The sequence below is a fragment of the Calonectris borealis genome, chromosome Z (assembly GCF_964195595.1).
Source record: "Calonectris borealis chromosome Z, bCalBor7.hap1.2, whole genome shotgun sequence".
In the NCBI taxonomy this organism is placed as follows: domain Eukaryota; kingdom Metazoa; phylum Chordata; class Aves; order Procellariiformes; family Procellariidae; genus Calonectris; species Calonectris borealis.
Genome location: NC_134352.1, coordinates 16908281 through 16933607, shown reverse-complemented (window position 1 = coordinate 16933607; position 25327 = coordinate 16908281). Strand labels below are relative to the sequence as shown.

Sequence of the window (25327 nt, the reverse complement as noted above, 5' to 3'; positions counted from 1 at the left end):
ACTGTTGTGTCTGCAGTTGTGTGGTTTACATTTCACTTACTTGTAGGAGTGTAAGGTTACTGAAAGACAATGAATTTGCAAAGGTGTAAGACCTGAGTTTATACGAACTATTGTTTGATCGTCACAGTATTGAAGACAGTGATGCTGTTTTGATTCAGAAGCTATGATGAATTGCCAGAACTGCAAGTCATCTTCTCTCCTTGGCGAAACCCTCAGAGCAACAGACAATAAGATGGGGGGAGAAGGGGAAAAATGTGTCTTCATCTGAACATTGAAGAATGGAAATCGAGACAAATGCAAGACACTCTTTGCCATTTTACAGTGTCTATTCGAAGTGTGATTGCAGTTTGAACTTGTGAGAATGTAACATGCTACACCTCAGTAAGAGGAGGTTGTGATGGTGCAGTGTCTGAAGCAGTACATCGCATCTGGTTTTCTGAAGTCGTCTTGTGACGTTTCTAATACATCCAGAGTAACTCAGTTGCTGATGTATCTGACTTAATTTTTTAAATTGTGAGCTTTGTTGTCAGATTAGGAACAGCAATAATCTATCCTACCCATTGAGTCTTAAAAGTGCAAACAAACAAACAAAAAAAGCAAACCCCTATCTTAAGTTAGTCCCCTGTTTTTCACGCTCTCCACATACAAACGATACATGCTACTTTTCAGTTTTCACAGGCAGTTTTCAAGTCTTTTAAATATGCAAATTCTCAATTGTTAACACAGCTCCTTCTGTGCTTTTTCTACTATTTATGCCTGCAGCCTGGCTCGAATGGAGTAATTCTACTCTGTTGGCAGAAAAATGACTGTTTCAGCATCTGTGTTTCATTTTGTGCTGAGTCAAACAATCCATATAAACCCTTTGTGCAACCAGGTGATTGCAATGCCTGTTACTGTAAAGATGTCCTAAAAACTAGCAGAAAAAGGACATATTCGTGGGTTTTGGCATGGTCTAATAAGCCAAAGGAATGCCCTAAGCATCTGGCTCTTAGATATTCTGATACTGGTGGCAGCACCTTGATGTGATGTTTTCTGATATTACTGTCATCTTCACAATCAGCATTTCCTACTGGAAAAAAGGTTTTGTCAAAACACTTGAAATCTGTTCTAGTTTTTTTTCTTGCTAGATGCCAAAATAACATTCTTGGGAAGTAGAAGCTGTGTAGAAGTTGTGGCATATACTCCATTATCTGCTTGTAGTCTGAGTAATAACTTGGCTCGTACTTTTCCACCCTTCTCAGTGGATAGGAAGAGCAGTTCAAACTACGTCCTGAAAAATCGCTATCAGGGCAACATTTCTCTGATGTGTAAAGAATTTCAGCTGTGGCCTTTGTATTTAAAGCAGCATGGAGGAAATGCTTCCTTCATCTGTACTGTTTGACTGGGATTCCCTGGATCTCAAGTCTCCTTTGCTTGTGGGAAGCTACAACCTGCTTAATTCTTGTTCTTGTATTTTCTTATTTACTGGATCTGCCACAAGATTAGTCAATCAGTGAGGTTATTAGCAGGCCTGTGAGAAATTCTTACACTTTCTGAAGATGTTGCGTAATACGGTTTGGACATAAAGCGTTGAGGGAAGAGACAAAAAGACAAAAACATCCTGTTGAGAACACAACTGTGGCAAGAAGTTTGAAAGGCACAGTGAAACTAGAGAGGACACTGCCGTGTGGAGTGAAGGGGATTTTGGAAAGGTGAGTGCCCTTGTGTTACTGTCCACTTTATACTTTCCTTGCAGGAATGAAAGTTACCATCTGCCTTAATAGTCGTAACTAATTTCCAAGACTGGAAGTGCTGAAAATATATTAAAATACGAGTAAAAGAAATGTCTGGGTTTAGTTTTGCATAACAGCTGCAACTCCTGAAGAACTTACATGGCATCCTGGTCTGCCTCATGAAAGACAAGGAACAGTTTTAATTTTAGATTGTGATATAGCTTATGGATGAAAAAATGCCATAAAGTACTAATTCTGAAGCATTATGGATTGTGCAGAATCCTGGCTGAAGGAATGACAGTAGATGACTTCTATTTTAAAAGTCGTCAAATTTGAATGAGAATCACGTTTCCATATTTAGGAAAAATAAATGTGGTGCCTGTAGTGCAATTCATGAAAGTAATTTTTCAAAATATAATAGAACTTGAAGACTTTTATAACTTTTGCAGTGCTTTTTGCCTTGTGATTTGAACAGACTTAAATTGTTTAGCACACATTTTCATATGAGGAGAATGTGTTTTTTATAACCAGTGAAAGGGAGTAAAGACAACAGGTTGGAGATTCTGAATTGAGAATCACTTTCTTAAGGATGAATTTGGTAAATGTTATAAATCTCTTAAGATCACTCAATTATTTGAGAAAACAAAGCAAAGCTCTTTGGAGGTGGGGAGAATTTGACTATGGAACTGAACTGTAGACATGTTTGCTGTGTTCTGAGCCATCACATAGCAAAATACTTCCTGCGGTTGTCTTACACAGTACTAATAACAACAAAAAGTTATTACTTCTACAAGATAAGCTATATTTGACAAGACCTGTGTAAATACCAAGCATTTAATAAAACCACTTTATTGGAGAGAGGTATTGACAGTTTGAGTTTGCAATAAATTTCATTGCCAAATTAATTTCATTTTGTGATGATGAAATCCTAGTTCATGAAGGATTATGCAATTCCTGCTAGTCACTACTTATATTGAAAACTGTTGAAATTTAAAAATACTGCAATAAAACAATTGCATGCTTTATTTTTTTTTTTTCTATTTTTCACTTCTACTTCCCATCTTCCATTTGGCATTGTATGTTTTGCCACCTTTTTTTTTTCCTGATTTAAGGAGAAATTCAAAATGTGCTCGCAACATTCAGATATGGCTCTGAGATGGAAGAATTGAGATAATAGAGGCATGTTGGTTTACTGAGGCCATCCTAGGTTTTTAAGCTACAGGATGAAGCTCTTAGGTTCTGCCAATCTCTTGTGTCATCTTGCTCAAATCTTACCTGTTTATGTCTCTTTTTTCCCTCCAGTTTGGTTGTAAAGGCGTCAGGATACCTGCTGTTATTGTTATAAGGGCAGTGGTCAATCAGAGTTTGCAGAAGTCTCAATTTGGCTAGTCAGATTTAATAATACACCGGTTTATACCAACTCTACAGTTAACCTTATGTCTTCTTAGTAAGGTGAAATCAAAGGTTTATAACCTGTAGAAGCTGTGTTATTAAGGTAACAGAGGAGATGACTGAACGTTATCTAAAAGATACGGGTAATATAATTAGGTAGTCTTCCTTGTTTTTCCAGAAAATATCTGCCAAAGAGGACCCTACAGTGGAGATGAATGACAATGAAATACATGAGCTGAATCCTTCTGCATTGCAAGCTCATTTCCCGCGCGTAGCCTTTGATTTTCACGTTTGCCAAAGACATGGAGGCAGAATTCCAAGAAGTCCATGAAGCTGCAGAAGAGTTACAAACCCTACTATGAGAAATGAACGCAATGGATTAAAGCCCTTCTTGTCCTATACATCTCATTCGTCGTGGTCTTTGACAGAAATGGCAGCTGCTGCGTTTTATCACACGCTTGTTAAATCCAGTGTACAATGGTTTTGCTGTGGATTAGTTTTACCTTCCATGAAGGTTAGATGCACCCCATACGAACAGCAAAGAAATTTTGTCCCACTTGTGAATTTGTCCCGGGCAAAGAGGTGGGTAATACTTCAAAGTACGACATACGTGTTCAGAAGCTGGAGAAGAACCCAGCAGAGCACGCCTACAGGTACAGCACGGAGGACACGAGGCTGCAGTCCTTTGATGGATGGCCATTCTATGCCAGAGGAACAAAGCCTGATTCGCTTGCCAGAGCTCGGTTTTTCTTTACAGGTAATTGGAAGCGATGCTTGGAGGGATTTCTGTTTTGATTTATAGAACAGTGCAAGTCTACTTACAATATTTGAATGGGTATAACTTTTTTTTTTTGTGTGCTGCTCATCACTTTGCGGCATTGTATCCCTCATAACTGCTTGCTTTCCCAGGCTGAAGAACATAGGTAACTCAGCTGTTCCTCATGCGGAAGGTGTTCCACATTTTTTATTATTGATTTTGATTGTTGCTGTTCCCTGTGCCTTTTCCTGTTCTAATACACTATTTTTTGAGTTGAGGGGACCTCAATCACATGCATTGTTTAAGATGTGGATTAATCATGGGTTTGTACAGTGGCATAATTATACATTTTTCTGCTTATTTGTCCATAACAGATGCCAGGCTTAGAGATCTGATGTCTCTTCCTCGCCCCCAAAGGTGCAGACTGCTTTTTAAAGATTGGCATTATGTTTTCCCCACTCAGCCATAATCTACTGCATAATTGCTTTGATTTTGGATCCACTTTCTGCTGCATGGCCCCCCTGGTTTAAACAATGGGAATCTCCCTGAATTCTTCTGCAGTGAACATTAATGCAAATATTGCACAGAGTGTCACTTCAAGTCCTCTGCAATTGCATTGTCCCCTTTGAATGGTTCTTTTACAGCCTGGTTAGCAGTTGGATCTATCAGCTCTCTTCACTGGATTTTTGTTCCTGCTATCTGAAAGAAGGTTTAGATTCCTTTAGCTTGTTACCCTTGGACTTTTTTTTTTCAGCCTGCCTGATTTTATTTTCACACTTCATCTGCCAGAGCTTTTGAGCCTTCTGTTTTCTTTGCTCAAAAGCTTCAGCTTTTTGAATGATACTTTCTTAATTCTTGTAATCTGATTTATTTTCCTATCAGTTATACTCCTTTCCTGTAACATTTCGTAAGTCTTTTCTAATAAATAGCACATGCTGGTGTTGCACTTCCAGTAAAACATCTTTCAGGAAATTCTCAAATACCTGAAAGAGAGTTGTTGGGGGCTTTTGGTTTGTTGTTTTTTGTGGGTTTTTTTTTTGGTTGGTTGGTTTTATTTAGTCAGCCATTTCAGCTTCCTTACCTTTACATAGTCCCTGGTTTTGAAATTTAACACAGCTTTAGCAGGTTCCCTGTTTCTGTGGGGGATGTTGCATCTAAGTAAATTGCAATCATGGTTACACAGTGACACTTCCACGACGAGACTTTGAGCTCTTCCCAGTGCGTTTCGTAGTACCAAGTCACATCATCTTGTAGACTTGCTAACCAGCTGCTCCATGAGAGTATGCCTGATAGCATCTTAAAAAAAAGTCATCTCTACTTTGCATCTCCAGGTGGTATCTGTGCAGTCCACTGGGGGATAACTGGAGTCACTGGGTACAATTCTATTTCATGCCCACAGTGCCTCTCTCATGTCTTTGAGCATTACCTACTCAGTTCTGTCTTCCTGGTGGGCTGGCTGGTAATATGGACAAAGAACTGTGTTATTCCAATAGAGGCCTGAAATTCCAAGCTGTAGAAAATATTTGCTCTTTGTTGGCTAGTTTGATTTTGTTCTAAGATATCATTAAGATCTGATGCTCCTTTTCCTTCTAGCACTGTTTACTCCATTTTCCCTGGATGTTTTATACACTGGCAGTACAGCATTTGACTGACCTATCTTTCTTCCATCACGTTTATGCTGACTATCGATATGTTGACTTAGGGACAGAAATTCTAGTTCCTCCATCTTATTCCATTGGTTTCTAGAATTACGCATTTACTTAGCTCTTACAAATAAACGGATTAGGTAGAATGCAAAATTAAACAAATAGTCAGCAAAGAAGACAAGGTTATTTTATCAAACCTGTACAACTTCTCAAATATTTCTGAAGTTTTATTTTGGTGGAAGGATCTACCTTGTATTTTCACTTTTGGATCTGCACCAAGTTTAGACCCAGACTGACCCAACTCAAATGGAAATCTAAGCAGTTTTATAAACCTTTTTAGTTTCAGTTGCTATAATCTAAGAAAATTGTGGACCAATGATATACACTGGTATACTCATGGTCACATGGCTAGAGTGTAAGCAAGTAAAACACACAAATGCGTGATTATCTCTGAGATCTGTAACTCTCTACATGCAGGCAGGAAAGATACAGTGCAGTGTTTTGCTTGTGGTGGATGTCTGGGAAATTGGGAAGATGGTGATAATCCTTGGAGATAACATGCTAAATGGTTTCCTAAGTAAATTGACTGACTGTCCTAGAAATATTTCTGTATGTACAAAAAGGTTGATTTATTTTGATATGTCTTTTTTTCCTCAGCAATGATGCTAGAAAGCAAACAAAAAAAAACCCCACATTTTTGTCTTCAAGGTTGTTATGTTCAGACAATTGATTTCAGCAGATCTTTATTTCTGAGAACTGAACAGTATAAGTCTGCTATCCCTAACCTTATAATTATTCCATATATTTTTTTTAATATACTTTCTGGAGATCTCCCATGGGCTTTTCATTGAGCAAAAGCCAGCTGATTGTTCTCTCAGATAGTCACTATGTTGCATGAACAATGCTGACGGCACCAAAAAGTTTGCCTTTGTTTCATTGTCTTTCTGTTGTGAAAAATCCTGAGTATGCATCTCTTAATAACTGAAACACTGCTTCCAGAATTTTTATTGGAATTAATGCTTACGAATAATGTTTTGGGGTTTTTTTATAGGTGTGAATTCCTTCAAAGTAAAAAATCAAGTGAGGAAATTAAAAAGTACATTGAAACCTACAGTAGATTTGTTAGAGTGGTGGTAATCTTGCAACCTATTTCAGTCTTCCTTTATTGTGGAATACACGCCAAGGACTTGAAAATAGACAAATTAGGCCTTGATCCTGATTTCCACCCTCTTCCTTCTAAAAAAAACCCCAACAACCCCAAAGCTCTATATAATTGCATATGTAATTAACACTATGCACTCTAGGTGGAATTTGTTTCATGTAAGTTTATTTTGATGTGTGCATCCAAGCTGCTTGCCTAGGCAGTACCTAGGAAGTCCGTTGATGAAAAGCAACATACCTCTAATTGGCATTTATCCTACTCGAAGGCAGATGGATGAATTAATGCCTCATGGCACCTATACATATATATTGATTATTAGGAAGATTATAGGTGACTATGCTAAACTAAGCACTTCCACATGGCTGAAGTCAAGTTAGGTGAACTCTACCCTACCAGCTCTTCTTGTATGACTTCATCTTTGCTTGGGGGACTTGCTTTCATCAGAAAAAATATAATATATGTAAGATCTTTCATGATTAAAACCCCTATGCCTCAAAAATCTCAAAAAATCTGGAAGCTAAACCCATTAGCTAATGTAAGATGAGAGGACTGCAAGTATCGCTTGGAAAACACCATCTCAGATATCTTAAGAGCATCAGTGCTGTCTTCCTTTCTTTAGACCTGTCTGAGGATAGCCATTTCTTCTCATTAATAGTAACCTGTCATTAGTCAATTCTGTTTCAGAAAATTCTCTCTCAAACTGAAAGCATTTAAAATGTTGATACTTAGTACTAGCCCTGTTTATATATTATAGTTATTCTTTCGTTTAGCTGAAGAGTGAAATGAAAATAGAATGTATAATAGACATAAATATTAATTTTTAATTTTCCGCTTAGGGGAGACATTTCACAGCTTCCTTTATCAAGGAGAATTTATCTACTGCAACAGGTAAAAAAAATAGAATATACTGACTGTTAGCTTTTCATTAGAAAATAATGCCTTCGCATTTTTATTGTACATCACTATTAATAATGAAAGCTGCTCCAGACTGTTGCCTTTTTTTTTTTTTAAAGCAAGATTACATGTGTGAAAGATTATTGGTTCTGTATTTCTGGAATTTTTACCACAAGAATAAATTTGTTCTCTTTAGAAGCTAAATATAAAACATGCTGCTTAAGTAGATCTATCTTACTTCCATTTGCTTGGGTAAGAGAGAGGTGAGAAACAAATGAAACCTGAAGGCTTTGAAAGAAAAACAGAGATTTTCATCTGTACTATAAATCAATAATATACATTTATAATTGCCTGAAAGATACGGTTCTGTAGTCGTGGTTTTGGTTTGCTGTAAGCCTGACGTATTTGCAATCTAGTTCTGTTCCTGCTTTGAAGAATCCGATAGCAGGCTAAAGCTCTCCTAACTAATCAAATATCTTTGATTGCAAAGGTGATCTCATCTTGAACATCTTTGAGGATGAAGGAGTTCAACTGGAGTCTTTTAAAACTTGGCCAGCAGAAGCCCATGTTGAAGCCACTGCTCTTGCTAAAGTGGGGTTTTTCTATACCGGTTTGAACCAAGTTTGTTAGCTATATAAACAGAGGACAAGTAAAAGATCCACTTTCCAATGCAGGTGGGACAGACGTTCAGGATAATCCTGGTATCTAATTAAAATCTTGCTTTAGCTTTCAGTAAGGAGAGTAATGCAGCTGCAAAATGAAAATGGCTTTTGCAAAAGCCAGAGCGAGGGAATCAAAATAGAATGACCCTGTCTGAGGTGAAAGCCAGAGCAAGGAGTTGCAAGGAGGATATGTTTTTAGAAAGGAGAAAGCATTTATCTGGGCACTCGTATATTCATTTGCCTGGTGTCACTAAAAGGACAATAATGGTACATCTCTCAATTCTGTGGCATTTTCTTGTCCTTGATTTAATTTTTATTATTCGTGATTTAAAAAGCATGTAATTCTGGTAACAGATAGAGGTCACTGAAGTAAACTCATGAAACAACTGCATTGTTGCAGTTTTTTTAAGCTGCTGGCATGTTAGTAAGGAAAAAAATCATGTACACGACCATTTTTGAGGTGTGTAATTTCTTGCTTGCAGGAGAAGGCAATAGGGTACAGTGCTTCAGCTGTGCAGGTTGCTTACAGGAATGGGAAGAAGGTGAAGATCCTATGGGAGAACATGTAAAATGGTTCCCTGCGTGAGTGACAGAGTATCTTAAGACAATTTCCTGCTGTATGATGAAAGCTGCCATACGCTTTTGCTGTTGTTTTTTTCATACTACTTTAAATGTATATAAATAACTATGCTTCTTGAGTGTATAGGATATTATGCCTCTGTTAAAACCTTTTTTAAATTAATATTTAAATGTAGAAATACAGTAAAAGTTTTCCAACATAAGGAATGTTTGTGAAATAGTTCGGTCTTTCTGCCAACAGTAAGCATTTGAAGCGATGCATTGCACTAACTGCTGTGTCATTTGAAAACATCATTCTAGTTCCAACTGCTTGGAAGTACTTGGAAAGTCATTGGAAGAGCAACTGGAGAGCCCATCAACATTACAGTCTGCACAGGTTTGCGCTAGTCTGCAGTATTTGCTGTTAGTGAAGCAGTATTTGTGCTTTGCAATTTTAAATGATAGTTCAGTAACAGGGAGCCTCTGTGTGTGTGTGTGTGTGTGCAGAACGAGCAGCAATGGCAGCTGACTGCAGTTCTTCATCCCGGACAACCTTTTGAATGCACCGCATATCAGAGGTGGCTGAACGGGTAGGGGATCTGTGACCTGTGTCGGCGTGGGGCAGGCAGGGCAGCTCCCCTCTGCCTCTGTAAAGGTGTTTCTGAGCCCCGTGGCTTGGGTACCTGCGGTGCTCAAACTCGTATCCCCAAACAGCGGCTGCCTGCCTGCAGCCGTTGACCCGAGTTGTGGAGAAAGTGCCTCTGCAGGGCGGCTACTGGCAATCAACTTTTCAGTAATTAACACCAACCATCCTTTGCTGGCAAATTGTAACGTGCGCGACAGCGCCTGGGCCCCTGGGCTGCTCTGTCGGTAGCAAAGTACCCCAGCCCGGGGTGCTGGGCACGGCCACGGGAACCACAGGGCTGTCGAGGGGCCACCGCAGAGAGGCTGGTGGGAGGGGGAAAGCTGAGTCCCAGTTTGTGGCGCTGTGGGAAGCTAGTGGAGCAGTTTTGTGCAGGAGGTGTTATTGTGGGAGATCTCGCAGCTCCTCTCTTGGGTCAGTTCGTTCAGGCACCTTGAGGATATACACAACTGAGAAGGACAAAGCCATTATTTATTCGCTAACTCATGCTAAAGATAGCTGGGACGTTACAAGCTCTGAGGCCAAGCGTTAGCATGCTCACCTCCCCGCTCAGGCAAACAAGGGTCTCTGCTGGGCAGGCTCGTGGCAGGGTCCTCCGCCATCAGCCACCCTCTCTCACCCTGCTCCCTCTGCCTGTAGCGGTAGCTTCCCTGCGTCTCCGCAGACTGTCTCACCGCTTTCTCTCGGCAGTCTGTGTCAAGGTTATGCATCCGAGTCATGTCAGAGCTGGGCCTCGTACCCTTGGGAGGCAGGCAGCAAAACCCTGGGATGGAAAAAGCTTACGGGGGAGAGAGATAAAGGTAGATGGGCATTATAGCTGAGGTCCTGCTGCTGGGAGGAGTAAAAGAAATTTGCCAGTGTTGAAAAATACAGATCTAGTACTGCATCTGTTGTAAATTGCCCTTGTAGCTGCTGGTGCTTGCTGGTACCTAAGTAACTCAGTTTGAACTGAATAATAAATATTTAAGGGAGTATAACTGGATTTGGTTTTGTTCTAGCAAACTCCCTGTAAAGCAAATCTTGAAGAGGAAGCAACCCTACGTTCTGTAGGAGCTGGTAAGTACTGTGCAGCCTCACCTGAAAGGATGGCGGTGTTGGATTTACATTTTAGTTTGAGAGGATTGTTAATGGTTTTCTGGATTTCGCTCTTGCTTGGTAAGACAAAATTTTCATTGAAGAAAGGACTGAGTTAGGATTTATGGATTGTCTCTATATAGGGACAACAAATAGCAGAGAATCTGTCAGGTACTGCTTGCTTTTGTAATCTATGAATATAAACCAATCCCTTAGCAGGTGAAAGTCACTTCTGTGCAGACGAGGCATATAAGCAAACTAAATTATTTTGTGACAATATGGTATGATTTTTTTTCAGTCACGATTTGGAAAATTGCAAATGTATATCAGCTGCGTACTACATATGTACGTGCTTTTAGATACAAAAGAAACTAAGTTGGGATAACCTTCCACTATCTTGCTTCTGATGCTTCCTTTTTCCAAATACTATGGCCATTTCAAGGGAGTGGTTTTGTTGATATGTTTGTGTGGATTTCTGAGGGAAGAGTTCATACGCAATGCTGCAGAACAGTACTGATGTGCAAGCACAGAGTTGATAACTCAAAAGTAAATTTGCTATAGTGGTACTGCCCAGATTCTTTCTTTAGCAGCCTTCTGTTAATCCGAGAACGGCTATTACTGCCTCCCAGAAATGACAAAATTATTTGGGATATATGTATCAGATGGAGCCGTTTTGTAATTTTTGAAGGTAATAGAAAGCACATTTGAGAGCTCTGAAAGCATAATAATAGTTTTAAATCTCATGGTACTGAAATGGTGGAAAGAACAAAAAAAGTCATAGTTGCCAGTTTATTAATTGAGATGTTTGTTCATTCTTTGTATTCACCAACATGTACATCTCCATTTTACTGAAAGTGACTGCGGCTGTTTCTGGTAGGAAGTCCTAGTTCCCCAGGCTATGGCATAAATATACCCTATCTTGTCTGAAATTCTTCAGAAAAGAGCTCTCTGATGTCATCTTTTAGTGAAGATGGCAGGAAAAGCCAGTGAGTATTTCTGGGGTTCATTGTACTTTTCTTTAACATGCAAATAATAAAATGGTACTGCTTCATTTGATACAACAAATTACTGTGGGGTTTTTTGGCAATACATATACTGCATATCTGTATAATTACATCAATGTAAAAGTACATTTACCTTATTTCAGCTGTTCGGAAATAGCAAAGTACAGCCCCCACACATTTATTTTGGGGCAGATTATCTATTTTGTGGACAATGTAGCTAGCTCTATCCAGAATTGATGTTCTGTACCAGAACTTAGAAACCCTGGCAGAGCAATAGCTTTAGAGAGCATGGTGCAGAGACTCAACGGCTCTGTGGGAAGCTAATGTGGGTCCAGAAAGGATATTAAGGTCAAGTTTAACACTGCTTTTTCTGCATGGTCATTTGCCAACTGAATGTGTCTTCACTCTCTGAGCCTGCGTGCGAGGCTGGCAATTCAGTTGTTTATTGACACAGTGCTGTATCTAAGCTAATTATTCTTTCTTGACCATGGAAGGCTAGGGATCGTTGCACTGAGATATCAGCGTGTCTCTGCACAGAGCTAGGTCACGTCCAGCAAAGGTTTTTAGCTCAAGTTTATCACTTGATTACTTGCTACACACAAACTAACTCCACATTAAACCAGATGGGTGTAAAGCCAACTGAGTAGGACAAAGAGAAACTGTGGGAACTTCGTTTATCCAGAAGAATAACTGATACCTGTTTTTTTCATTATCTAGAAAATCTCAAGTTCTTATTACTCCAATTTAATGGACAGCTAACTATATTTGACTTTTGTATACAGAATCAACAGTTCACTAGATTTTATTATTTAATGTCATCCTTTCTGCACACATGACACTTGTTGAAAGTCAGTGCCTTCAGGAAGCAAAGAACTTGACACAACAGCTTACAAAGGCTTACAATGATTAACAGCTTCAGCAAATTGTTTTCCTTTGGGAATTCAAACCATTCGCTATAGACTTGAAATTACGCTATGAGGACCTATCACTTGTCTCAAAGGGTGTTAATGATCAGCCAATACAGCAGCTCTTTCTTCATGAAATCCTTGAGAACTTTAACTCCACCATTGTGCTGGAAGGTGAAGCAGGAAGTGGAAAAACAGCATTGCTCAGGAAAATAGTTCTTCTTTGGGCCTCAGGCTGCTGCCCCGTTCTGAGCAGGTTTAAGTTTGTATTTTATCTCTCCCTGACTCTGCAAGATCAGATTCAGAACATGGTTGATGATATATGCAACCAGCCAGTAAGATTTGTGGGACCATTAACAGAAACAAGTCTAAGAGACATAATTCAGCCACTGAAAAAACAGGTCTGCTCTCTTTTGGATGACTATAATGAGATGAATTCAGTGCCCCAAATCGTAGAAGAACTTATACAAAGGAACCGTCTCTACCAGCATTGTTTGGATGTTGCTGTCCGCACTAACAGGACAGGAGAAATTTGCAAGTATGCAACCACCGCTTCAAGCGTTGCAAAGTTCCCTCTGTCCAGCACTCTGTATGTACTAACGGAATTGTTGTCCTACAATAGCGACCTTGTGGAGCAGCTTCTCTTTCAGCTGGAGTTTGGAAAGTCTATGCAGATCATTCTAAAGACACTTCTTATGGTGTCTCTCGCTGCGTATTGGGTACAGCACCCCAAGGGTAACATAATCAGTGATAAGGCTATTTTTAAAGGCTATCTGCACTATCACTTACTAAAATACAGTGAAGAGAGAGAACATGTACTAGCTATGTTTTCCTCATGTGGTGAGCTTGCCTTAACCTGTCTCTTCAAGCCATCCTTTGATTTCACTGAGTATGATCTATCTGAAGCAGGAGTTGATGGAGATGAATCTGTTAGGCTGGGTTTACTGAGCAAATTTACTGCCCAAAGGCTTCATCCAGTTTATAAATTCTTTCACCCCTTGTTCCAGGAGTTTCTTGCAGGGAGAAGACTGAGCGAGCCGCTGGTTTCTGATGAAAAAGAAAAATGGGAGCAAGGGTTGCAGTATTTGCAGCAAATCAACACATGTAGAAAAATTGCTGGGTGCTATAATTTTTTATTGGTTTACACTTGCAGCTTTTCTTCCAAAGCAGTCCCCCAAATTATATCCTATTTATTTAAATTGATTGACTGCAAGGAGTCATTAGAAAGCCAATCAGAAAATTATGAATGTCTGCAGCACCATTCAGACCTTCCAATAAGAATGTTCTTCACTGACCAGTTAAGTTTTATTGATCCAAAACTGCTTCTTCCAGTTTCATTCAGTATTTACTGGACTTTGCTACTTCTGTAGTTTATGAGAGTAATACTGTTTCTGTGTGTGCCCCAATCATTTTTTCGTTCCCAAGAGACAAAGATATTTTGTTAAGTTCATTTTTATCACCACAAAAATCTAAGTTGCGTTTTTTTCAGGATTACCCAGAATCGCTGTCTCTACCCAGCACTTTTCAGGTTGCAGTACGAGGGAGTGAACACAAATAAGAATTTAATATATCTGAAATAGGTGCTTCCTATCGTTCACTGGAGATACCAACAATTGACGGGGATTACACTCCTGCGTTTACACTTTTTAATGACATGGCACAAAAAATGAAAGAGGGGAAAAAAAAAAACATTAATAGCTTTCTTTCACTGATACGAAGACATCTACCAGACTCCATCGTGTGTCCTTTCCTACTTACAACAGGGAAGATGCTGCTTTTAAAATGTACATTCAACAACATCAGTTCCTTTCAGAAAGCTGACCTCAGAAATTTGATGACACTGTTTTCCATTTTGGATTGTATTGAACTTCAGCTGAATAACAGTCCTGGATTCATAGAAGTTATCCGACCTGCTGTGGATCAGTATGAGGAACATCTTAAAAAATGTAGTCTACATCATCTTAACTTGAGCATAACAGAGCAAGAATTGCTTTTTTTGTTGTCTTTTGTGGAATGTCTTGAGATAAATGAAAAAGAAATGCCAGGTACATCGTACTGAATTTTGGCAGAATGTAATTTTTCTCTCTAGTTCCCTTTTTCTTCCTCTCCCCTTGGTGCCTAACAACTGAACAGCTCCATATGCCTGAATAATAAAGCTGTCTTGTACCATATGCATTTCAGGGGATAGTCAGCCATTCTGCATTAACAGATTTCCATCCTGGCCCCTAATTTCAGACTATGACCTCGATACTGATTTTTGATCTAAGAGGCGTATGTCGCTACAGAGGGAGAACTGCGCTTCAGCAGAAGGTGGTGCAGTACGGAGGACAATCTCGTAGGCACCGATGGACGTGCATTTTTTGCTTGGGGCAATCTGAGTGGGTCTGCACTAGGCTTTCAAAATCGAAGAATACCTGGGTAGTGCAGGTGCATTTATGGGATCCTGCCAAGCGTATGCTCAGGCTGCAAGCAGCAGAAGCCTCAGCGAAGGATGAGTTGGCAGGGAAGAGCAGTGGTACTAGGAGGATAGGAAACAGCAGTCAGGAGAAGGGAAGCCAAAGATGTTAGGATGTGAGATAGATAGGGAAGTTCAGCTACAAAAACCTTGGCAAATTGTCAGAAGAACAGAGGGATTAAGCAGATCAACTCAGTTTCATTGTATGTTTGTCTGGCTTCTTTTTTCAAATTTGGACAAATTCATTTGCCCAGAGGAACCGTCAGTGAGTCAATGTGAGAACTGCAATGTATTTGATACAATACCTGGTGGCTTCAAAAATCTCTGTAACGTGAAGAAATTGTTGATGAGCAAAATGAAGCTTGAAAACAGCTCTAGGCTGGGTAAGGTGCACTGTAAAACTTTAGGTACTGTATTGCACTATAACTTGTTAATATCAAGAAGCAGTTTTAATTTCTCCTTTAACAAACATGTAGCTTCTCTGGATTGTCTTCCCATTGCTTCTGCCCTATGGCTTCTATCTTGAGTTTACAACTACCACAAAAAAGAGGAGCTGAACCTTTCAGGGCTGTAACTTTATTGACCTCCATAAGATAGTACAGAGGAATGAGCAGGACTGCACCCTTTGTTTTCCTGGAGTGAGTATTTTCCCTTCTCACCACTTACAGTCCGCTGGGAGGAAGAAGAGAGGGAGCACAATTGGCAGCTGAGTGCAGATCATGTGCTGCTCTGACAGGTCAGAGAGTGGGTCGTGACTTCTATTTTAGCTGCCTTATTCCAGGAAGAAGCTTACTTTTCAGTCCGGGGCCCCTAGATAACCAATTTTTTGTACACTATGATAACAATTACCCAGCTCTACTTCAATATAAACATACAGTACAAACCAACAGCATTCAGTGAACTGTACGCTCAATATCTGGCCATTGGATAGGGTTTTACAATGTACCTAAAACTAATAACTTCAGGGGAAAGGTGTTTAAAGAGTTTCGGTCCCACTAAATGTTGAAAAACTAGAATATTTTTCACATGTGAAATAAACCAGGAATTAATCTATAGCAAAACTTGCTTGCATTTTAAGGCCAGAATGATCCATCATGATTCTAGTTATAAAACACAGGCCATCTGATTTTAACATGTAAACAGAGGAGTCAAGCTGCTGCTCCCATTCATCTTTTTATCTGTCTCACTTGCTTTTGTTGTGACAGAAGATGCTTCCCTCTACAGTAAAGTTCACAGGTGGAGCTAGGAGAACCTTCTTGATTTTTGACCTTTGTTCACTGTATAATGAATCTGTAGTGTTGCAACACTTTGTTTTGTAGTTGAATTTATTAAGAGCTTCCAAGACCTCCCTGTTTTTCACCTGGACTGCTCCAGCTACTTCAATTCTGAATCCCTTCTGGCAGCAATTTCTTCACACAGGAAATTAACAGAAATCAGGTTAACTAGGTCATTTTTGAGAGATCGAGATTTGCTTTCTTTAGGTAGGAATTTTTTTTTAAGACAGAAAACTCACTTTTTAAAACTCAATTGTTGAGAGAAACTGCTAATTTTAAGTTCCAAGAATGGCAATGTATACTTTTTTCTTTCCTCCTAGCTGCTGCTCTGCCCAATTTTGTCTCTCTCAAAGTGTTGGATCTTAAAAGCCAGTATTTTGATGACAAGGAAGCTTGTGAAATATTTGGTTTGTACATATCTTTCCTTTTGGCTGATCTCATTTGTTGCATTTGGCAGAATTATTTTGTTTCACGTTCTTTTGGAGCTCTTAAGAAATAACTTGGAACAGCTTAAATGCCATTTGAGATACTGGAGAGTATCTAGAACTAGAATGTTAAATCAGGTATCACAAAGCAGTTTGTGATGAAGGGCACACGTTCACATCCTTCTGAGAGGGATGAGCCAAGTGAGATGGATGGCTGTCCTAAACTATGGAATCGGAGGTGTTCAGCACCTCTGAAAGCCAAGATGGTCCTTCTGCAAAAGCCATGTCTATAGGGAACAGGAAAAGGTTGAAAAGGCTTGCATTTTGGGAAGGGAGGATTACCCTAATTTCTTTTTCTTTCCTGGCTTGAGTTTGGCAACATGGAAGATTCCTTTTATGTCTAGAGGACTCATGGGACCTCTTAGACCCTTTCTGGAGTAGTTCTGCCTTTCCTGTTGATGACCTTTTCAAGCTATTGAGTTAGAGTGAAGCGACCTTCGCAACAACTGCAAGGGCGAACCTGAGGGAAGAAAGCTGATAGTAACCTATTGCCCAGAATCTAAATTTAAATATTTTTTTACTTGGCTCTGCTGCTGTCACTCATTGGCATTACAAGATTTAGGAAACGTATATTCCTGTTTAATCTTAACAGGAAATGTCGTCGTCTTCTCTCTGCAGCATGCAATTTAGGTGGTGTTCTTAACCTGGAGGAGCTCATCCTTCCTGCAGGGAAGGGAATAAAGTCTGCAGCCAAACTGATTGTTCAGCAGTGTCTATACCTGCTGCACCTCAGATGCTTCTTATTTATTCTATGTCTGGATGATGACAGCCTGTTAGAAATAGGTAAGTTCAAAGGAGAGCACTTCAAACATGAAATAACATTTCTGAGTAGAGAAGACACTGCTTCAGGATAAATTAATCTTCTGTTTGTATACATTACAACAATCACAAATTATTTGCCATTTTTAATGGGTCTTATTTCTTCCTGTTTGTTCTATATACAGCCCCAAATATTTCTTGCTCATCAAAGTGTATTCAAACTGCTTATATACTAGACTTTGCTGAAACCTCTTTTGAAATGCCTCCTTAGTTCCCCTTGCTTTCTACAAAGCCATGTAAATTACAAGAAAAATAATCAGTGGAAAAAAAGACTGACTGACTTGAAATAGAGCTTCATAGCTTCATTGCTAGTTATATTGGCTTATGTGCCCTAGCTGTTAAAACTGTGTATTACCAAAATTATTTCTTGAATTTAGTACTTATGTACTATAGTCTTAAAACTACCATCTCATATATAGGCTAGGGAAAAATGTCTTCTTTTGTAAGCAAATGCTGAGTCTGTCATACCATCTTCCTTTATTTTTGGCTTGCATTTTAGTATATATAGTGACTGGATGGTAAGTAAGTAGGCTGACCATAAGGCAAGACTGAAGAGGATATGTGATGCTACACAGGCATGGAAGAGATTGTTAAATCAGCATCTTCCATCTGTGCAGAGCTGATCTGACCTCACGTGGTTGTGTAAGATGGTGTTGTATTTGCTTTGTTCTGTAAGAGTGGTATTCGAACACTCATAAACACACTGGTATCTTATTCTACCAGGCATTAATGTGTCTGCTAAAGTATCCTGTATTTTCATCAGTCTCCTCAGTCTGAGGTATTAAAATGCTTAAAGGAGATGAGTTCAAAGTTCTACTTTTTTCAACCTGATAGCAACAACTTTGTTTTATTTTTAATGTACAATACCTCAGCTTCAGTGTGTTTTTGTTCATGTTTCATATGGGTTTGGAGCATCTTTAAATCCTTACTGATGTCTGTTTATTTTTGCAGCAAAGGTTGCAAACTGGAGGTTTCCAGAAGCTTGGAAAGCTCTCACTTTTTTAGTAAATCACAATGTTACAGAAACTGGTTGGAGAAACTTCTTTAGAACACTTAGTAACACGCCTGCTTTAAAAGAGCTGGACATTAGCCCTATGTTCACACATCAGATCAAAGCCAGTGCATCAACAGTGACGGCTTTTGTCCAGTGAGGCTTTTTTCTCAATTGCCTGGTCTTGTGACAATAGTCATGACGGGTTGGCTCCTTGATGCAGAGGACCTTAAAATGTTTGATATCATGAAGGAGCAGCATCCCCAGTCTAGGAGTTTAAAATTATCTCTCAATGGGTCTTGCCACTTCACCGATTTTTCAAGACTAGAAAAGTTTGAAAGTGTTAGGGTTTGGGTTTTTTCCTCTTCCTTTGTGTATTATGAATTATACACCTGCATTACAAATAAACATGTATTGTATTGTATTTTTACCAGCATGAAACATGCCAGTCTCTTCTACAGCAGGGTTAGGTTAATGTAAAAGGATCAAGGAATATAAGACAGGATTAACGTAACTCTGAAAACGGGACTTGCTTTGCAAATACAGTTATAGATTGTACCTAAGTGGTATCTTCCAAAGAAAAATGTAAAATTTTGCGTAAAGCCTATTTAAAATAAATTATTTCTATTCAGTTGTTTTGCTTGCAATGAAATCAGTTACATGAATCACTTATGAAATAAAAATCATAAAACCCGTCATGGTCAGTACTGCTCTAAAAATAATACTGGATGCTAGATTTTACTAGCATTAAAAACGGATAAAGGCCGCTTTTTGTAACATAATGCCAGATACTAACAGAGGACTAGCTGGCTGAGGCATTTGGCAGTTTTGCCTCTTTAGCAATGAAGAGTTGCTGAACAGCTGATTTAGAAGCTCTGCATCACTGCCAGCAATATTAATTTACTTCAGCTAGACAATTAAGACAAAGCCTTCCAAATGGCTTAGGGACATTAAGATTATCTCTCTCTTTTTGCTGTTTTTTGTGGGAAACCTCATTTTCTGACACTGGACCACAGTAGGAAAAGGAAATGAATGAAGCAAAGCCTGTATTTGGCTAGTTTCCCTGAAAAGCAAACCACTGGCATTATGTCTAGTTTTGTGGCTAGTTTTTCCAGCCTCTATTCTACAAGAGTTAAGATTGTAAGGGCTGAAATCTAAGTTCCATACTTACCATTACCTTTTTACAGTCTGTGTTTTCTAATTTGCTTTTAGTAATGGTACTCAGAAAAAGGCCACACAGCAAAACTTTCTGGTGCATTTTAGCTATTCATCCAACAGACAGATGTCTACGGAAGCTAAAAATAAAAACCACCCGAAAACAAACCACACCCCTAATTTCAAAGTTTGAAAAGTAGAACTTTATTAACAAGCATTTGAAACAAAAAATGAGCCTTTCTGAATCCAGCTGTCGTATTCAGGATTCTAATCAGACCCATAAGATATCTCTTTTAATATGATGGTATACCGTTTTCCAGGCTATTGCCACCAGTGGCCACTGTAACATACACTGCTGCCATAGTTGTCTCCTGAAAGAATATACTCTAACTGCTAATTCTGGTGTTGTCATTCAGACAAAAAGTCTGAGGAATACAAGAGGTGTTAAAATGAGAGAGAAAGGAAATCTGTCATGTGGGGCTAAAAGACTTAAATCTATCATTTGGTAAAAAGACTTAAAATTGTTTCAGGGAAGTAAAAAATATTTTATTGCTGCAGTGCTTTCTAAAAACATTTGACTAGAGGTCTTTAAGAAATAACTCATTTCAATGCACATGTAATTACTAGTCTCAAGTTATTTGTTTACTTGTTATCAGGGGCAGCTCAATGTTAAGAAAATGTTAAGATTAATTGTCTTGATAAAATTCTGATCTTCACCATCAACCACCAGTGCATAAGTGATATACACCTCTCAGTAGGAAAGATTTGTACCTGGCTTTAAAAAAGAAGCAAAAATTAGTATACAAGAGCCTTTTGTTTTTAAACAAACAAACAAACAAACAAGAATTATGCAACTGCACAGACATTACATGTTGTCACAGAAAATCAGAAAAACAAGTCCCCAAGAGAATATAGTTTGGTTCTATAAGGAACTGAACAATATACTGGAGAATTCTTAACAAAGGATTTCAAATAAAAGCACAGGCACTGAAGTAATGAGAACAGAATTGCTCAACAATATCAAACTGAAATGTTGATCTTGTCCTGAAAACAAAGTTTAGCTACACATCCTGCTATCCCATATGTATAAAGAATCAGTTGCTTCCAAAGGTGTGTAGACAGATGCAAAAACTGTGTTTCACTTAACAACCTTTTAAATAGCCCATAAACAAATAAGGTAACTCTTAATAATTCAACTGAACTGCGCTGTTAATCCTGATGTAGAGAGATGCTGTAGTTAAACCTCTCATCAGAGCAATAAAATACTTTCCTCCATTCTAGCCAAGAATGCTGCTAAGCAAAGAAGGGGTTGATACTGAAGAAGTGGTCTTTGTAGAGAGCCATAAGAGCGGATGGAAGTCCCGAAGCTCACAGTTTTTGCACAGAATTCAAAACTTGTTGAAAGCTTGTGAAATGAACTGTAGTTTCAAACAAATTCATCAAGCAACATTGTATCTTCATTTAGCACAAAATTACAATACTTACAATCCTTCAAAACAATGATGGATATTCAATTATTTTGTGTGCGTTTCTCTCTCCAGTGCTGCTTCCATTCGACTTTGTTTTAAACCCTACAGGATACAATTTAGTAAAATCTTGTTTTTACTAACATAGAAATAAAAGCTTTAGTCGCAGAACAAAAACATTTTTGGACAATTTTTTTTTTAGTCCTTTAAAAATCAAGAATAGCTTTTAACTCTTTGGGAAAATCAGAATGGGTGGTTTAAACAGGACAAAAGCCAAACTACATGTCGTCTTTATAATCAGTGGCTCTACAGCATAATTTCAAATATATATTTCTTGTTCAATTAAAAGTAAATTAAAGCAATCCACAATTACATATAATCTGATGCAAGAAATTCCAAAACTAGTCTTTTGAAGATACCCTGTGGCACCAAATCCCCCCCTTCCAACTTCTCCAACACAAAGAGTTTAATTCCTCCTATAATTTTCTTTCTTCGTAAGTGTACAAAGGAAAATAGAAATCAATACTCCATGTCACAGATTTTTCACAACTATGCTGACAGCTCCTGCTGGACGTCCACAATCACCTGAAACAATTACTGATGAATATTCTGTAAAAATACCAAATCTGATTCTAAATGTAATACTACCACTCATACTTAAAGAAAATACATAGAAGACTACTGAATAAACAACATATTCAGATTTACTCCACCTGTCTACAAAAACAGAACTGGTTGTTTCAGAATGTCTATAAGACACTGGCTACTGAATCCCTAATGGGACCTCTCCAGTGGAACAAAGAACTAAACATTGGCTATACATATATGCTGGTTCATGTGACTCCTACTCAAAGACAAGAATACTTATGCAATACAAAATACCCTTAAATATAGTTATCATAGCGTAAGAGATCTAAAAAGCAGCCCTCCCTGTCTAACTTCTTGCTGAAAACTGCAACAGCAACACAAAAGCAAAATTAAAGACATTTCACGTCAAAAGTGGCACGTACCAGGTAATACCCGGTGTGATAACCACTCATGTACCAGGCTATCAACATGCTCCCCAATGCTTCATCATCCTCAGGAGAGTCTGGCCTCATAGGTGGTGGAGGAGGAATCAACTAAGAAATCACAAAGGAAGTGTCTGTGTTTCAATAGGGTATATCCCAGGTTAGATAGCAACCAATTCTAAAAGATCAAAATATAAAACTGAAAAATAGGAACCTATCCTCAATGCATTTTCCGAAAAGGAATCAAATAAAACGACATTTTCTGAAAACACGCAATTTCCAAAGCCTGGACGAAATTGGATTCCTGTAGCTCGACTGTATACAAAAAGTTTTATTAGGGGAAAATATTTATCTGCATCAGTGAAATGCATTAATCAAATGTAAGGTGTAGTTTCTTTAAATAATTTTTCTCTTTATATTCTTACCAACAGCTTCACTATCACAAAAATGAGTGCAGACCAGACCTTGTGCATTACATTCTTGTAATATTTGTAACTGAATGTGCTATCAAATACCTGGAAAATACAGACTCTAACACAGAAATGTGTTCTAAAAACACAGGCGGTGAGCACATTCAGTTAGAAAACTTGAGATCACCAATACTTATCTCTGACACTTTCTTCCTCATTCTCCTGCCACTTACCGGTGGTCCTGCTGGGAAGGGCGGGGGCCAGCAAGATAAAAATGATGGAGGTGCCCTGAATTTTGATCCAGGCTACATTGAAAAAAATTGCATAATGCAAATTAAAAAGAAATTTCAGGCACTAGGATTTCATTTAAGACAATTATTTGAAGCAATTCACACACCTTAAACTAAAGAAAACACATCCCAGCAATTTAATGAAACTGCAATAACAACAACACACAGCAGCTATTTCTGTGGAGCATTCCACGACTGGAAAAGTAAAACTTACATTACACGTGTCACTGAGATAAACAGTGCCGAAACAGGGTTCTAGTTAATACAAGCATTATAAAAAGCTTTTTTACTAAATAGAAGTCAGTGGTTGCACTCTCACATGAAGAAATATATCTAATATTGCCCACAAGCAATATTAGGTAATTTCTCTGCTGCTATGTGGTGGGGGGCACAGGACTAAATTCCATTATGCTTGTGAATGTCTTTAAAATGAGCTTAGATACATATCCATTGATATGAAAGACAAAAGATAAAAGAAAACCTTATAAAGAAACCTTGCACAAACAGTAATATTTAGAAAACATAATACTGCATTCAACTGTACTATTACTTAGACTTCTACACAACAGGAAAACTGAAGAGTATATCAATACCCCAGCTCTCATAATTCAATAAAGAAGCTACAGCTGAGAGCTTCTATGACATCTAGACATCTCCTTCAATGTCCTATGTCATGAAACATATCAATTGGCTAGAAAAAGTGCAATCTTAAAACATCAACAGTGCTATCATTAACAGCACTATCACAGTCCAGGGAACACCACCTCTCTTTCAAGTTACAGGGCAACTGCAAAGCAAGTGTCACCCAGGGAGAAGGCTGCACTGCAAAAGGGCTACACAGTGGCGAGATTATTATAAAATGACATACCAACAGGTTTAACATGCATATCTGTATATCCATTCTCAAAATGCTATTATTTCGTTTCTAGAAAATGACAAATATCATCCCATTGTCTCAGAATGTAGTCACCAGGCTTAACAGGGATATATGAATTATTTCAGATAAGGCTGAGCTTACCCTTCCCAGGCCTGGGGCTGCTGGTGGTGTGGGAAAACGCAGGTTTTGAGGGGAGAATCTTGCTTTCGTGCAGTTGTTTTTGTTTCGAGGTGACTGCGAAGATTTTTCACTTTCATCTGTTGAATACGGAGTCTCATTTTCATTCTAGAGGACCAAGACATTTTTATGAAAGGCACTAAACAGGAGTTTACAGCAAGCAATTTCAGTGTGAAAAAGCTTGGAAAGCCCCATCCACATCCTTCCCTCTCTCTAGCCCTCCCAGTCCTGCTCAGGAAAGATTTTATAACCTCATAATCTTATCTGCTCACCATGTTAGCTATGTCATCTTTCGCTTGTGAACTCCTTGTTATCCCCTCCCTTTCTTCCATGCTGAGTTCAAGAAGTAAGGGGACACTTTCATTCCCTCCGTCAGCTTGTTGGGTATTGATTCTCACTCTGAACACCGCAATGGTACCAGAAATACTGAAAAAGTTGAGTCTTCTCCTACTTTCTCTTTCCTTTTCAGAAGAATTAAAGTGTTCTTCACCTCCCCAGAATTCCCCATCCCACTTACTGTTTCATCGCTGGCTGGAGGAAGTAGATCGGACAGGTTCTGCTCCTCCTGATTTCCATATCCCGTGTAAGTAACAACACATGTGCCTCTCTTCTGATTGATGGAGGCAATAGTTGCTAGGTACACATTACCATCCTCAGACCAAACAGCATTACAGCTGTCACCAACCTTCCACTGCAACAGAAGCAAGAGAGGCAAGTAAATACCTACACCAATGACCAGACAGAAAGATGCCTTTTTCTAAACTACTTTTTATCCCAACCACGAGAAAGATGGCTCCCACCCAGAAAGCTTTTCCTTTGTATTTAGTGAAATTGCTCAACACAACCTATAAATAAGGTTTATAACATTATCACCCCCCCCCCCCAACGTTACTCTCAAGATGATGGAAAAGCTACTTTCGAGTACAACAGAAGTACAACATGCAGTACAGGCACCACTAGCATTTACAGGCAAGGTAACCTGTTTCAAAGGCACTGTGTTGCTCTTCTTTCTATTTCTGTTCTTTTTATTGTTTTTTCTCTTCATCCCCAGGCGCTGCTCCTGTTTGTCCGAAGGCTCCGAACACTCTCCATTCTTCAAAGCGTTCTGCGGGGAAAGAAAGGAGGAAAACAATGAAACGCAATCCAACGGCCTCTGCCCAGGGCCCAGCTACGCCCAGGCCGCCCCCCTTACCTTGAAGGAGGCCACCGCCTTGTCGTACGCCTTGATGAGGGCCGTGTCGTCCCATACATCCGAGTCGTCGCTCTGCGGAGGCCACAGACCGCTTTACCGCCGCTCCAAAGCCCCGCTCGCTCCCTCCCTCGCTCCCTCCCTCCCTCGCTCCCTCGCTCCCTCCCTCCCTCCCTCCCGGCCCCGGCCCCGGCCCCGGCCGGCGCCCACCTGCCCGGTCCCGCGGCGGAACAGCACCCGGTCCGCCATGACCGTCCCCGGCCCCGCGCGGCCGCCTCCTGCGCACGCGCCGCAGCGCCACTTCCGGCGCGCCGCGGCCC

The 25327-nt window shown here is 39.3% G+C and overlaps 2 protein-coding genes across 3 annotated transcripts in view; one reads left to right on the top strand and one right to left on the bottom strand.

Annotated features, from left to right (window-relative positions):
* Window positions 1–18886, top strand: part of NAIP (NLR family apoptosis inhibitory protein) — a 30960-nt gene extending 12074 nt beyond the window's left edge. The window contains 22 exon segments of the mRNA XM_075137988.1: window positions 3283–3392; window positions 3394–3446; window positions 3449–3640; window positions 3643–3861; window positions 5985–6084; window positions 6559–6640; window positions 7506–7557; window positions 8054–8173; window positions 8708–8807; window positions 9105–9180; window positions 10425–10482; window positions 12335–12411; window positions 12413–12452; window positions 12455–13738; window positions 13741–14454; window positions 15038–15247; window positions 16184–16345; window positions 16459–16545; window positions 17242–17406; window positions 18394–18593; window positions 18596–18719; window positions 18722–18886. Coding sequence (XP_074994089.1) covers window positions 3283–3392; window positions 3394–3446; window positions 3449–3640; window positions 3643–3861; window positions 5985–6084; window positions 6559–6640; window positions 7506–7557; window positions 8054–8173; window positions 8708–8807; window positions 9105–9180; window positions 10425–10482; window positions 12335–12411; window positions 12413–12452; window positions 12455–13738; window positions 13741–14454; window positions 15038–15247; window positions 16184–16345; window positions 16459–16545; window positions 17242–17406; window positions 18394–18593; window positions 18596–18719; window positions 18722–18771 — 4275 coding nt within the window. The 3' untranslated portion in view covers window positions 18772–18886.
* Window positions 18887–19768: 882 nt separating this feature from the next.
* On the bottom strand, window positions 19769–25322 carry SMN2 (survival of motor neuron 2, centromeric). 2 transcript variants are annotated; one of them, XM_075137983.1, is made up of 9 exons: window positions 25218–25322; window positions 25011–25082; window positions 24798–24923; window positions 24336–24509; window positions 23783–23926; window positions 22708–22779; window positions 22065–22175; window positions 21074–21159; window positions 19769–20363 (listed from the first exon to the last, which is right to left on the bottom strand). In XM_075137983.1, exons 1-8 carry the CDS (start codon window positions 25254–25256, stop codon window positions 21103–21105), a joined length of 795 nt encoding a protein of 264 aa, XP_074994084.1. In that variant the 5' UTR covers window positions 25257–25322; the 3' UTR covers window positions 19769–20363; window positions 21074–21102. The 2 variants fall into 2 exon arrangements, with proteins under 2 accessions (XP_074994084.1, XP_074994085.1); XM_075137984.1 differs by having other exon boundaries at window positions 19769–20359.
* Between the last annotated feature and the right edge of the window lie 5 nt (window positions 25323–25327).